At 40.0% G+C, this 15642-nt stretch overlaps 1 protein-coding gene across 9 annotated transcripts in view; it reads right to left on the bottom strand.

Moving 5' to 3' along the window:
- Positions 1 to 15642, bottom strand: part of chd9 (chromodomain helicase DNA binding protein 9) — a 73316-nt gene that overhangs the window by 40778 nt on the left and 16896 nt on the right. For 8 of the 9 annotated variants that reach the window (XM_067495191.1, XM_067495194.1, XM_067495193.1 and 5 more), the window contains one exon: positions 5196 to 5605. In XM_067495191.1, the coding sequence (XP_067351292.1) occupies positions 5196 to 5605 (410 nt within the window). Of the gene's footprint in view, positions 1 to 5195; positions 5606 to 8157; positions 8379 to 15642 lie in introns of those variants that run through there. The other variant, XM_067495195.1, reaches the window with a different exon arrangement.

Genomic DNA, 15642 nt, shown 5'->3' on the forward strand with positions numbered 1-15642 from the left:
GGATTTTAGTAATGGCCATTTGTCATGTTGCATCTTCTTCAAAGGCTTGGGTACCAAGAGCCCTACTTGATATTAAACCAATGTCATACACAAAAAAGCAAAACAACAACAACAACAACAACAAAAAAAGATTACTGCATTTTTTTTGTAATAATAAAAAAAAGGTGTGTCATACAGCTAAAGTCATGCAGTTAAAAGCAGCTGGTGCACCCTTATTACTACCATAACCAGCTACTTTTGAAGAACGTAATACCAAGTTTTGCATGAGCACCATCAGTTTCAGGAAACACACACTTCCTATCCACCTTTATTTTAACTGTCCCAAATTTGAAGGGCTCCTTTCTCAACATAGCATCAGATACACTTCCTATTAAAAAACATTTACCACAATCCTATGGTCTTCTGGAGGACATTCAGAAGCCACGGAAACTAGAAGTGCAGGTCAGATGGAACAGCAGTGTGATGAAGGTCAGTGCGGGAAAAAAATAATTAGCTTCTCATTTGCTGGTTAAAATGGCAAACAGGGTTTCAGCTTCACTAATTAACTAAAGTTAATAAAAGTGTAGCAGGTGCCTATATGCAGTCCACTCAAATGCAGCATCCTACATCACAATCTGAGTAATACTGTAGCTTATTGCCATGTCAGTTTCATTCATATTGTACCTGCAGTATTCAGATCCTGAAATATAGACTGTGAAATATTGTGTCAGATGTCAAATATATGTAATGAACATTTGCTCTGAGTGAATATAGGTATTAGATTGGAATTGGTATTGGAATCGGATAGGTATAGCAGCCAAACAATTTTGATCAAAACATCCCTAGCTACTTTCATTTCCATTTCTCATTAGTCAGACAGTTTTCAAGGTGATATAATACCCCTAACTTGGTCATAGAAAACTAGAGAATTTATCCAAAATGTATCCACTTACTCTCAAATGGAATTGATTATATGATATACCCAGGGTAGTTGTGTAGTGGTCTCCAAAAAAAAAAAAAACCCTAAAAGCACAGGTGATTAGGATAATAGTCTTATCTCAGTCTTTTGTCTCTTATCTCTCTCCCTATTCCCTGCTCACAGAACAGTCTGATGCAATGGAAGAGGTACACCGAATGACTTAAACACACACATGAGCAAAAGCTCGATCTTTCTGAACACTAGGCTGCACACAACCTCTCTGGAGCAGTGGCTGAAGTAATGACTTTAGCAAAAGGTTAGTACCTCTGCAGCTGACATGCATTCATATTTTACGGGGAGATCCTAGGTGGTGCATCCAAATGAACAGGAATCGTCTCTGGTATGAATCTCTCACCAGAGCTTCTCCTAATGATGTGCACAGGCTGCCTCCCTCACTCCACATTAACAAGAGTGTAGATAAGCAATGGCTAAATTCACTGAATTTATCATTTCTAGCCACTGCCAGTGCTCCATTATTAATTTTGTCAATTGTGTGTCCACTCCCATATGTCAGTGCTGAAATTAATATCAATAGGGCATAACAGGTAAACAAAACAGAGGTGCAGACCATGAGCTGGAAACATAAAACATGACACTTGCTACCATATTACAACAAGTGAGTGTCTTATTACGGCTTGAAGCCTTCTAGTGACCACATGTGATCACTCCAAGAGAATTGTGCTGTACTTTACAGCGTAGCGTTTGAGTGTCTAATTTTTACCTCAGTTTTACCTACAGGAAAACCGGTTTTTCGTTTGTTTGTTTTTTAATGCAGGTAAAGTGTTGTAAAGGAAACTTAATTTTTCAGGTAAAATGTTAAACAAATACACTTTTAGTAGCATTTATAAGTAAATAAATAATAAATAATAAAGTACAATCAAATTGTTTAGTGTTCAGCACAACACAACAGTATTTACGTTAAGTTTTTCTGTTTACATTACAGTGTCATGTGCCCATGACTGATCATGTTATGACTTCTCGTGATCCCCAGCCCAGACTTGCCTACCTCAGTGAAACTGGTCTTTCTGGATTTTAATACAACAGAAGCAAGTTTATAACTCAATTTTTTTCCCTAATTGATCATTTATGGCAGGAAACTGACATTCTACTTGTGTAAAAATCTTTTATTTATCACTGTGGTCAAGATTAAAATTGATGTTGGTTAATGAAACCCTGAGATTCATTATTACGTACATCACTTCAGAAAAATCGTCTCCCAATTGTCTGTTCCTTATTGTGCAGTTTCTAATTAACTTGAAACTAATGAGCATGAGCATTTGCCCGCTATGAATTTTCACACCTCAGATGAAGTATTCACACTCTCCCACAAGCCTTTTGTCATATACAGACAGAGCTATACGTCATTGCCACATTTGAGCAGAGGGCCGGTACATTTGAACTGAAATAAAAGAAGAGGGACAGAGAGTGTGAGCTACAACTGTAAATAATTGCTACGGCCATATCTTAAAAGGACATCATCACACCTAGAGTATGTAACCACTGAAGAGTAATTGAATCTCACCATTCAGATTTAAATTGTATTAATTTCTTTTTTAAGAATCCAAAAATTTCAACCAATTGTGTCTTTTGGCTATGCCCTTTTTAGTACAGACTATTTCTGATTTTGAAATCTAGTGTAAGTAGAAATAGCAAAGCTTGGTCTATCTAGCAAACTTTACAGACTGGCTGCATATAAATTAAACTAAGTTAAATAAATTATAAGACAAAACTGGTTTATTTGTGTACTTATTACATCATGGATTCCAGCCATTACAAAACTGCTTGTACTGCTTCAGACTGAATAGAATCTTTACAGGAAATGAGTGCTATAAAAAGGATGACTGAAACATTATTGGGCTCCATAAGCTCACTGTGCAGCTTGCACCCTGATCTGATCACTTTTCTGCATGTAGGCCAAGTATGGTTACACCTAAAAAAAAAAATGGGTTGCACTCTTCGAAACGTGGTAAGGACATCGTAACAACTTATCAGTAACACATCTGAAGAATAACGTGGAGAGTGTGGACCCCTTGCTAGTTTTGAAGGGCAGTTGACAAGTCTTAGATTGAATCTGATTAAACGCTGGTGGCTTTATAAAATTATCTCCATAAATACAAGGAGGTTAAGAGGAAAAATATCGAGTTCTGCAATGACAAATCAAGCTGCAATATCAGATGGGCTGAGTGCTGTGTCTCCAAGTTAAGTAACATGATCAAACAGAACTTTACTCATTTAATTATCAAAATTGAGCTTGTTCTGTGACACCACCAGATCAACAACCCCTTAGTTGAACAAAGAGCTCAGAGGCTTTGAATCACCACAGATGCATCTAAACAAAGCTAGAAAAGCTGGTGGGGCTGTATCACCATGACTGGTGCCTCCATCATCTCACCATTCTTCCAAACATCAGTACTGGCACAACTTTCTCATTATCTTACTCTCTCTCTCTCTCACAAACACACACACACACACAAACACCGCAAAATCCATTATCTGCATTATCTGCTACAGCTTTTCTCCCTCTAGCTCATCTAATTACAAATCCACACAGCTGCCAGGCAGAAATTATTGTTGACCATTGTCAGTCATTCTCACGCTAGATCTCAAAAATACAGGCCCTGTCAATAAGAGGTTAAAGCTAATAGCATAATTTTTTTTTTTTTTCAGCTGCACAATCCAACTTTACTGTATTTAACCATTCCACTTTTAGTTCAGCTCCCTGCCTCAGCCCTCACATCTGTCAGCTGATATTTTAATAGCTTGTGTTGGGTGTGGCTTACAGCCTGTTTAACTGCACTATTGCTGCTTATAGCAGTTACATGGGGGGATGGGAGACAGATTACAGTATCTATACATAAGCGCTACTTGCCTGTAAATACTAGGCACCACTGTGTCACATGTAAATGCAGCCTTTGTTTACTCCTCCCATGTCTATGCTGATGACTAGGCCTGATTTATTGTTATGGTGTGCAGTAAATTCTGTTAAACTTTGAGCTTCCATCTCAGCACCCACAGGCAGAAAGGTATGCAAGTAAGAATGTAGTAGCAAAGTCATCCAGCACACAAGCAGGCTAAACAGTACAACACTGCACAGCTTCTCTGTAACTGGAAATATACAAAAGCTGTAACACCCTATATTCCTATGGATCGTAGTATACATTGTGAATGAAAAGTCCAAAGGAATTTCCTTTCCTTCTTTCGTCCCTCTATCCTCTCACCCCACATTTATATGCCACCACTGCATGACATTAACTTTGTGTCTTTCTCTCCTGTAGTTGTGCATCTACCTCTGTCTCCCTCTCTCTGTCCCTTTCTGCAGGTGTCCACAGCATTGGAGCTGTGTGTTTCCAGTGCGCAGGTATTGATACTACCAACATGACCAGGGATTTGTTGTTGCTTCTTGTTGCTCTTTTCTTTCCACACTCCACTCAACCCAACCAGTCAAGGCAGATGGCCAAAGACCCTGAACTTGGTTCTGCTAGAGGTTTCTTCTGTTAAGGGACATTTTTCTTCTCCACTGTTGCCTATAAGCTTGCTCATGGGGGATTTATTGGGTTTTCTTTACATATCTGTATAGACTTGGCTTTATTTTGCAAAGTGCCTTTAGATGACTTTGTTGTAAAATGATGACTTTCCTGTGAATATTTCCAAATTAAATAAATGAATTGAATTCAACTGAACTGAATGACGGTAAAGGCTTATTGTGTTTTTAACATGTAATTAATCCGCATATACTAAAAATTAGTTCCTCCAGGATCAGTGACCTTTTTGTCATTTTTGTGACTGACAGTAAACTGCCTGATTTTGTGCCCACTTTACTATTAAAAAAAAAGAACGGGAAAAACAAAATTGTGATGCATGTTGAGAAATTTCAAGGTCACTTTCAATTCACATGACATTTGTTGAACTGTAATCGAAACACTGCAAATTCCTGGAGGCAATACAAAATGTATGCAATGTGTGTGTCCTCCTAATTATATTAGCCAAGTGATTGAGCTCATTCTCAGCTTAAACCCAATGGCCATCAATTTGGACTCTTTAACAAAATTGATCTTTAATGGGATAGATAAATTTTTTCTATAGTCCTAATAATAGTGATTCAGCAGCTTTTAAAATAAAACAACAGCAAATTTGGCCTCTTGAAATAAACATTATACCAACAATATAAAAAGAAAAATCTCAACTATCCTTTCAAATCTTTTGCTTTACGGGATTAGGTCATTTCATTGTGACTTACCCAATCTTGGCCTTCTGTTTGGACTTGGAAGAGGGTACAATGCAGGCCTTTCTACATGCCTTCTCTTTGGGCCTTGCCTTTCCGTTTCCTTTGTGTTCACGTTCACGGTGGGCCTTGTACTGTGAAGAAGAGCTGGGGAAGCTCTCAGGGCTCATAACGCGGGGAATGTTCTTCTCCCCACGCTGCTGGGCCTTAGCAATAGCCTCTGATATTATCCTATTTGCCTTCTCCTGCTTCTCCAGAAGATTTGACTCCATCTGATGAGGTGTCCTCCGAGGCATCCTTTTCTCCGATGAGGAGCTGGATGAGGATGAAGAAGACGATGAAGAGGAGGAGGATGATGAGCTGCTCTTCATTGGGGGACTGAGAACCCGTATCTGGCTACTGGGATCATTAGCATTCTTTCGTGGCTAAGAAGGAAAGGAAAAAAGAGACAATAAAAGAAGAAGATAATTATTAACAATAATTTAAAGTTACAATCCTCTTTTAAGAAAATGTCGAAAATTGCAGACCTGATGCGAGCTATGGTGGATAAAACAAACCCAAACTCAGATGCTGTAGTCTACAACCACAGAGGGACCTTGTGCTACAAAGATCCATTAAGTTGACACGTCAGCAGTAAGCCAAGTGGATGAATAAAACAAACCCAAACTCTGTACTGTGCAAAGCTAATGCTGTACAAAAATTACATGCACATGTAGCATTTGATATAGTCTTCAGCCATCTAATTAATATGCATTTCTCTATATATTGGTGCCCCTAAACAACCAGGATTTGACATTAAAAGTAACCAACCTAGAGGTTTAGTCTTTTAATGGAAAAAGCAAAAACAAATAAAAGGTTAGCTATGAGGTACTTTTAAAAACACCTGCCATTATATTTTCTACACAATTATAAATGGCGATGGCTATGAATGTAGTAATGCATTACAGACAAACAGGTCAACTAATAGCCGAGTAACAAAGCATAGTTTTTCTCCTTTATGAAAAATGCTTGCAGCACAGTGGTGGAGTAGTTGGTGCTGCTGACTCACAGCTAGAAGCTCCCCGGTAAGCATCTACCTGCTGGCTGTGACATTTCTATGTGGATTTGCTTGCGTGGGATTCCTCTGGGTAGTCGGGTTTCTTCCAACAATTCAAAGACAATAATTGGTGACTCTAAATTGCCTGTAGGTGTGAATGTGAGCATAACCAGTTGTCTCTCTGCGTATATCTCTCTGCCTTGGCCCTGAGATAGACTGGAAATCTTTCCAGGGTGTACCCTGCCTCTTGCCCGGTGACAACTAGGATAGGCTCCAGCCCCCCCTAACCCAGAACAGGATAAGAAGTTACAGATAATAGATGGATGAAAAATAGTGTGAGCACAGTGAGATAACATTTCACTAAACTGCATGTGATATGAAACATGGTTTTGGATGAAACACACACAAAAAAAAACAACAACACATAACTACTGCATCCCCTTCATGAAATTACAATATGTTGTGATGTGACTTAATTTATCCCTCACTCAAAAATTCTACCCAAGTTCTAAATTCTTGTAGGTTGTGTGAACCACTTAGACAACATAGCATGTTGCTCTCTCCCTCACACATGCAGGGGAAACATGCTGTCTCACTCTATCTGACACTTAACTCTCAGCCTCTTATCTTAACTCTATCAGTGGACCTCCAGGAAAAGAAAGGCCGGTGCTTCCCTCAATTAATTTAGATCATATGGAGAGGACTTTGAAACTTACAACATGCGACATGAAAACTCTGAGCTAGAAATAAAATTCTTTTAGGTGGAGTGAGCAAAACACTGGCTTAGTGAAGCAAGTTACAGTGAGCCTTGCAGACATAAATAATCCAGCTCGCCTGATACATGATAATATGTGAATAATAGATGGCGTGACTGCTGTTATGCCTACACAAGCGTCTTGTGGTGGGCCTTGAGCCTAGTGGAGAGGGAACCCATAAATGGATGACCTAATCTAAAAATGTGTTGTGTATGCCTACATTGCCCAGGCGCGGCTGGTTGCTTTTTTTCCCCCCCCTCTACAGTGAAGCTAAATAAAGAGAATTAGCTTGAACCTCACCAACAAAGTGGGGGGAGGGAGTTGAATAACTAGCGATTCATTTAGAAGGAAGGGGAGAAACACACACGCGCACACAAAAGCTGCATTATGATTTTCACGTGTGCAATGCTGCTGAGGCTATTAGGAAGAAATTTACAGGATCATGCTGGAATGTTCTCATTCAAGTTAACGGTAAAAAAGAAGGAGGGGTTGAAAGTAATGCTTAAGAATAGAAGAACATGAGAGCATATGAAAGACATAACAAGAGAAAAAAAGGCTCCAGAGAGAGGTAGACTGAGAGGAAGAGAAAAGATAAAATGCACCAAAACTGAGAGCACTGCAGCTGTATAATACATCTATAAATAACTGAAATTACTGCCTGCCAACACTGCAGTGATTTCAATCTGTCCAGCAGCACGTAGTCCCACGAAAACGGTGGGGACCATTACGGCCCATGAAAAAGCAGAGTAAGCTTCATTTGGGCCGGCCAGCTTTCCCTTGCTCTCACCCACTCATTTCCACATGTAGTGAGCTCTCTGTTGACTGACAGTCTAAACTCAGAGGACACACACACACACACACACACGCACATGCACACACACACCATATACTATACATAAACTACAATGCAACGCTTCAAAGGTGAATAGAAAATAACAATAAAAAATAAATTAAAAACAACAGAGAGTGGGGATAGGGAAAAGAAACTGCTCCAAATCTAGTGTACCTTGATAGGGTCTAACACTGCAAATGAGTATGGAGGGTTAGGGAAAAAAAAGCAGCAGTGAGTTTAAGATGGCGGCAGTGCAGCATGAGCCAGTAGCAGAGGAGGTTGTTCAGTTCCTGCCGGCCCCTCCTCTTCCCCCTCTTCCCTCCTCCCTCCCAGCTCTCAGAGCAGCTCACTTACCCTTCCTCTTGGCCTCTTCACTGTAGACATGGTGTTTTTTTTTCTTCCTCTTTCCTCCCCCTCTCCAACTGGTTGACAAAAGCCTTGCCCTTTTGCCAGGTTTTCCTCTCTCTCTCCGTTTCTCACTCACGCTTTCTCTTACAAACACAGACTCTTTCCCTTTCAACAGTCGTTTTCTATCACTCTTCCTTGAGCCGTGAGTCCCCCCCTCCCCTCCCTCTCTCCTTGTTTGCCTCCCCTCCTCCTCCCCGGTCAGCTCTTCTCATCAGGCAGTGGAAGAGCGCTGGAGCCGTTCGTCTCCTCCTCCCCCAGCAGGCAGGGCTCAAGAGGAGCGCATGTGAGCCCTCTCTCTCTCTCTCTCCCCCCCTCTCTCACCCTCGTTTGTTTCTTCACAGGGTGATGAGGGAGCAGCGCTGTGGGCGGTAGAGGAGGTGCGTGGCAGTCCAGGAAGCTCTCATTCTGCTGGTGCGTGCAGCTTCGCCGTCGTCCTGCTTCACCCAAGTCTCCCTCACTCTCTCTCTCTGCGTTTGTGTCAGAGTTACCTTCCTCTGCCTCCTCTCTCCTCCCCTCTCATTGATTCCGCTTTCTGCCTGCCTTTCGTTTGTACACTATTACTTTCTGAGCCTTCTCCCTCTTATTCCTTATTCTTTCTTGTTCTTTTCGTTTTGCTGTTTGCCTTTTTTCAGCCTGTCCTTGTCTTCTTCACCAGCCAGAATAAGGTAGGTTACTCCTTTTATTACACACAAAAAGGCTTTTGTTAGCTTGCTTGCTTGTCCGGCCAGTTGCTTTTTCCTCCTTTCCCACTTTTTCCTCGTTCTCCCTCGCTGCCCTCCCCTCTCCCTGGCTGAGGCGTATGGCGAGCTCAAGACTCTGGCAGGCAGAGCGGCAGAAAATGAAAGCACAAAGCAGCAAAATGCATCAGCATGAATATTAGAGATGTCGTTAAAACCCAGACTCGTTTTTTTCTCTCTCTCTCGCTCTCTCTCTCTCTCTCTTTGTAAGGAAGTAGGCCAGCAGATGGTGCTAGCAGTTATTACATTAACTTTCACAACTTAACCCCTAAAGTACTAGAATTTTCCCACACCACAGATTGTACATTGTAGCTGTTTTTTTTTTCCCGGGTCACTGCCAATGAGATCCTTATACGTTTGTGGAAATGTAGTCAATCAATCTACAGGGATGAACCATCTAACTAAATGCTGAAAATGTTTACCTGACACAAACAGCACACGAAGTTGAAGACATTGAGAAGACAACATGGCAGTCTACTTCCTAAGTATACCAGACACGTGCGACCTACAGTGCCCCTAGTCTCCGGTCAAAAAGTCATCCATTTGTGGCCTGGTCACTCTGCTATGACTTTTGGGGAAAGAAAATAAAGAGGAGAAAATAGTAATGTGCCCAAGACTCGCACCCCTATCTATGTGCCAGAAAAGATCTTGAGGTGTGAGTCAGACGTTCAGGGGAACCGATGTCAGCACGATACAGGGATCGGCTGCACTGGCTGGCACATGGTGCTTGGAATTATGACAGACACCTGACTGGCCTTGAGCCAAGTACAGTGCACAGCATTATTAAGCCAGACCTGAGTTAATAATACATACCCAATCAGCTTTTAAATCATTATTTACTATGCAAAATCAACTGCACAGCTTTCTTTTCCATGCAACACCCTGTTCCCTTTAATGCAGCAGAACACACTGGAAGTACCAACCACATACTGTACCTGAGGCAAAGAAAAGAGTGGCAATAATGGAAAAGGCTCTCTCTCTCTCTCTCTCTCTCTCTATATCTATATCTATATATATATATATATATATATATATATATATATATATATACACACACACACACACACACACACACACACTCACTCACTATGTGTGTGTGATTAGGAATACGATGACGACCGTGTCTTATTTTTAAGATTTACACTTTCTGAAACACAATTTGTAAATACACATATTTAGACAGACAATGCTGATTGAATATATATTTAAAAAAAAGACAAATATCGAATGCTTTGTCTGTGTTTTTGTCTCGAGCTCCTGATCTCAAAACAGAAATACTGATGTGAAATTGAGGTTATGGAATACACAAAAGCTCATAAAACATTATTTTTGTATTGCTTATTTTCACATAACTTATGACACTGTAGCCCAAGGAACCCTACAGTGTTTGTTGTAAGTTTATTCAAGCATGGTGTGAAACGTGGGTGAATGTGTGTGGGTTACAACACAATATGGCATTACACATTGTACATCTAACCTAAATAAACTTCTATGCTACGGAGCAAATATAATGGTCTGGAAAGTTTTAAGTGTTTATAAGTCTAAGTAGAGAGAATTGTATTGGTTATCAAGTCAGAATAATGACTATTACCTATACAGAGGCTTGGTGTTGGGACATCTCTCACTGTATCGCTGTAGGAGATATCACAGTGTAAAATGTAAAATTACACAGGCCACAAAGACAGACATGACTCCTGTGTTTACATAGCAATTACTGTCCTTTCCAAGAGTCTGCAGCAGCAGTGGCATCCAAGCCACCTGGTCAGGCCAGACCTTGGAGTTTGGACTTAAAGCCAGAGCACATGCTTACAGGAAGCTGAACAACAGTGTCCTCTCCAAGCTATACTATTCAACTTTCAGGCAACTGTGGGAACGTTTTGGCTACACATAATCGACAATGCAAAGCCTGTTAAAATCATATAACCACAAGGCTTTTTGTTTGGTTTATCTTTTCAGATAAACAAAAATTAAGGTTTATATGGCTATGACAAAAAAGGTCAAAAGGTGCACAATGAATATATATTTACTGTCAACAATAATTCAAACTGTACATATTCTATACATATAAAAGTCTCCCCAATTAGATAGACTCCACGATGGATAAAAGAGGAAAGAGGTACCATTTAGGGGTCTATATCATACCTTCAAAACACAAAGATTTTGTGAGTAATTTTTTTTTGTTACTGGAATAGTTTGTGTGAGTGTCCAACAAGAACAAAAGAAGAAAAGAGAATAAGTCTGCATGTTAGACATGCTTCAACAGCCACATGGCATGAAGCCACAGCTCCTTGGCAACTAAACGGTTAATATGAAAATGAGGCTGACATCTCTGTGTGAGGGGGAGTGGCTTCCTATGAGGACAGATAAGAGAGGGGAGAGGAAGAGGAGGGGAAGCGAGTGGAGGAAGGGGAGGGGAGAAGTAGAGGTGGTGAAATGAAGCTAGTGAAAAAAAATGGGGGGGGCTGCAGAGGCACAGGTGTTTGTCTCTGAACACTTCATTACTTCCTCATCAAAGGGCCTGTATTAGTGCACCACTGCTCTCATTTCTTGCCTCTACCACCATGAGAGTCTCGACTAACTCAGCATTAGGGAAATAGGAACCGAGAGCTAGCAATGCACTAACTGAAAGTGACAAGATGGCTCGCACCCAACAGAGATGCAATCCATAGCTAACCTAAATCTAATGACAATATCCACAGTGCACAAAAAAAACACCATTTAATATCTCATATAACCATAATACCAAATCAGTCATTGTTTATCTAAGCTTTAAGCTTTTTTTTTTAACACATAAATTGTAGCTACCTATTGTGCTTGCAGAACTGACAGTTAACTATAGTCAAATTGTGATCCAGGACTCAGCACACAGGTGCGCGCGCACATACACACACCATGTTAAATACACATTAAATCACATCATTCATATTCTAAAGCCTGTCCTCAGATCCATGTATGGTGTTAGCCATTAACACCATCATGAACTTTGAATAATTATGTATAACACATTTTGGCACCTGAGGAATAAACTACAACTATTTTTTTCTTTTCTAATATTATATTACAGGGTTACCACGAGTTTAAGCCTTGTCAAACATTTTCATTTGACAATATGACATTGATGGAAAAGATATTTCATGGTGAAAATGTCATCTTTGTAGCAACTCAAAAAAACCCCCAAAAAAAACCAAAAAAAAAAAAAAACAGCCCTCAAAACACAACATCACAGTTCTATTGGATTCTCTCATTTCAAATAAGTAAAAATCATCAGGCAGCCACCAGCATTTCCCACAGGTTTAGAATTGATTTGCAGTGAACTGACATCCAAGTCAGCTGCAACATGGTGTCAAACGAGCAAATCAATAGCTGATGATATGTAATATGTAATATGTAAGAATGCGCATGGACACTGCATTCAATGTAGAATGTGCCTTCCTGCTGGCAAAAAACAAACAAAAACAAAAAAACACTACATAATTTTTATTTATTTTTTTAATCTTGAAACAATTAACTAATCAGGTTTAAGCTAGTCAAAATGAGAAGCTTCCCTCTTCTTTGACTATCAATTAACATACCTGACATTAAAAACGTAAAGTTGACTCAATATATGCCTGGCCTTTGTTGGTCATCACTGAATAACGTATCACAGATGCCTCATCAGGCATCAAGAGATCTTATACATACAGCCTGATTGATGAAACAGACACTCACCAGCCACTTTATCACGTACAGCTTATCAACTGCTTGTTAAGGCTAAGATAGTTGCCGGTCTTCCTTTGTCCCTTTGTGTCCCTGGGCACAATATCGAACCCCTCAGTTGTGCCTATTGTCTATGAATACCTAATCAGTCAATCACACGGCAGCAACCCAGTGCATTTAGGCTTGTACATATGGTCAAGATGATCTGCTGAAGTTCAAACCAAGCATGTTAACATGCAGGAGAAAAAAGATCTAAAGGTATAATGTGTACCTAATAAAATAGCCAGTCAATGTGGATTTCTCTGATGCAAAAATAAATAAGAAATTAAACCACACCCCTATTATTAAGGTCTATGGGTACCAGTCTAGTTTGCAGCCACACTGGTGTGAGGCAGCTGGAGGATTGATAAATTAAAGTAGACATGATGCAAAGAACTGCTCCTCAACCAATTAATACAGTGTCATGCATTACTTATTCTTTATTCAGGGCTAAGAAGTAAAAGTAATCTGAGGTTGATGTCCTCAAGAGGAAAAGCTACAAACAGCGGTTGTAACTCTGTTGGTAAGGGAGTCGTCCGCAGACCACAGGGTCAGTGGTTTGATTCCCAGTCCTTCCAGTGTCTTTGGGCAAGAGCCTGAACCCCAAGTTCCTCCTCGTGGGTCAGTTATGCACAATGCATAGCAACCATGGCCATCGGTGTGAGTGTGTGTGCGAATGAGAAGCTACAGTACATTGTAATGCATTTTGGATAAAAGCGATATAAGTGGCCATTTAAAAACATTTCTATATCCTGACCTCTCCTGTTACCAGTCAGTCTTACCGAGCCAGAACTGAACTGACTGAGATAAACATGAGTAGTGTGACAACTCAAAAACTGTGCTGCTAAGCTGCAATATCATTATAGAATAATTTATTTTTATTCTATGTGCTTAGCTTCCTGAGGATTATTTAATGAGCAATGTCTGACTAAACTCATGCAGCAATAGACCATTACATCTGTTTACGATCCGTTAGCGTTACCTTCTAATGTGCAATATTGGGTTTATTCCCCAGGTGCCAAACTCCCAAATTATTCTTGTACAGAAACCGATCTGGTTAATGTCTGTATGCTTTATATTCTTGGCTTTCATATCCAATTGTCACTGTACTTTCAACTAACTATTAGCTCTTACTGTTCATTATGGATGTTCGGACCACATTTCTTTTATTTTTTGGGCTAGACCAGATCCAAGCCTTCTAGTAATGTTTTTTTGCTGATCAGATTCTGTTACAACAAATATATTCACTTCAATAAATGATGAACTGCTGAACTCAACACATGACTATTGTCATTTTGTTTTGACATTGTCATTTTTGTTTAAGTTTTTTTCCCCATTACAGTGTTTAGCACTTGCCAACACCAGCTACAGAGAGAACATTACCTGACTAAGTACTCATGGAATTAGTGACGGCTGAAAAAAAACTTGCCACCGTAATGTTTTTATCCAGTAAGTGCAACTTTCAGCACTCGCTTAAAAAAACAATCAGAAGCTGTTAGCTAAATGCATTTTGTCAATCTCAGTGTGTGAATTCAAGAGTCAGTCACTGATGTGTCCACTCTCACACTGTCAAGAAAAGAAGCATTGCAATTCAAGCAGGTTACAAAGGACACAACACCGGTAAGAGAAGACCAAATTTGGATTTTTATCTGACCTGGCTCGGGGCACTTCTAATGGATCCTGAAGGTGCAGCAGTGTATACATATGATAAGTCCCCAATTTAAAAAAAGGAAGCAAGACAAATTCAAGACTAAAATCTATATTAACCCCACAAGTCTGCATCGGTCTAAGATATTTATAGTAAAACACACACATACTGTACATGTGTCAAAAGGACCTTGATATAACAAACAAAAAATAATGTACACAGGCAAATACTGTTTTTGCCTTCTTCCTTTTACGCATCCACTGTCCAAAGTACACAGAGAAATATGTACACCAGGTTATTTCTGATTAAGCAATTAATGCAATGCATGTCTCACCACTACAGCCCTACTGCTGTCCTATGCCAGACTTTAAAACAGACAACACATTAGTGCTCTATTATGCAGTCAGGTAACTGACTTGCTTATTTAATCAAATTCAGCACAGCTATTCCTGTTACTGACAACAATGTTTATGAGTGCAGACAGATCTATGTGATGTGTTACAGGTACAACTTGCTGGGACATAGTCATCTTGCTATAACAGAGCTGAACACTAGGGGGTGACTGTGAGAACGGAGCAGGAATGCACAGGAGAGAGAAAAAAGATCTACCACAATCTTTAAGTGAAGTGGCTGTCAAATCTGACCACTTGAGTAGAAATATAACTTTTTTCCCCTGAGTTTCACAGACAAGACATTAAAAAATACAAAGGGGAAATTAGAAGAACAAGAACAACCACATGAATGTGACCTGCAAAGGTATTAAGTCTGGGAGCAGTACAGAGTGTTAGAGTAACAAACACATCTCTGCTGATCAGTACTAAGCATTTGAATAGTGTCCTATGTGTGCTCTCCCTTACAGGCATTTCAGAAATCACTGAAGTGAAATAAAATTATCCTTTATAAAATATCACTCATCTTGATGGTAGTGGTAAAAAAAAGAAATAATTTGTAAAATTAGGAGGCCATTTAAATATAAAAGGCCTAGTAGCTTAACTAAGACTAAAGAAGACAGTAAGCGACACCTGGTCTTTCATTTTCTCACTGACCACTGCAAAAAACAGCTGTGACTGAACAAACGTGATGTTTGTGCAGAACACAGAGTACAGCCTAAGCCTGGCTCTGTATTTATCAGGCATGGTAAGCGAGAAGAGCAGACACTGATTCGAACTAGGGCATCTGCCCTTCCTACATGTTTCAGTGTCAGCGAAGAGGGCGGTCACTCAGTAAGATTTAAGATCATGTTTTAAGGGATAGCACTGTGCAAGCATAAGCCATTGGGAAACCATGGGGCCAGTCATAGAGGACCCTTTA

The sequence above is a fragment of the Channa argus genome, chromosome 2, assembly GCF_033026475.1.
Source record: "Channa argus isolate prfri chromosome 2, Channa argus male v1.0, whole genome shotgun sequence".
In the NCBI taxonomy this organism is placed as follows: Eukaryota; Metazoa; Chordata; class Actinopteri; order Anabantiformes; family Channidae; genus Channa; species Channa argus.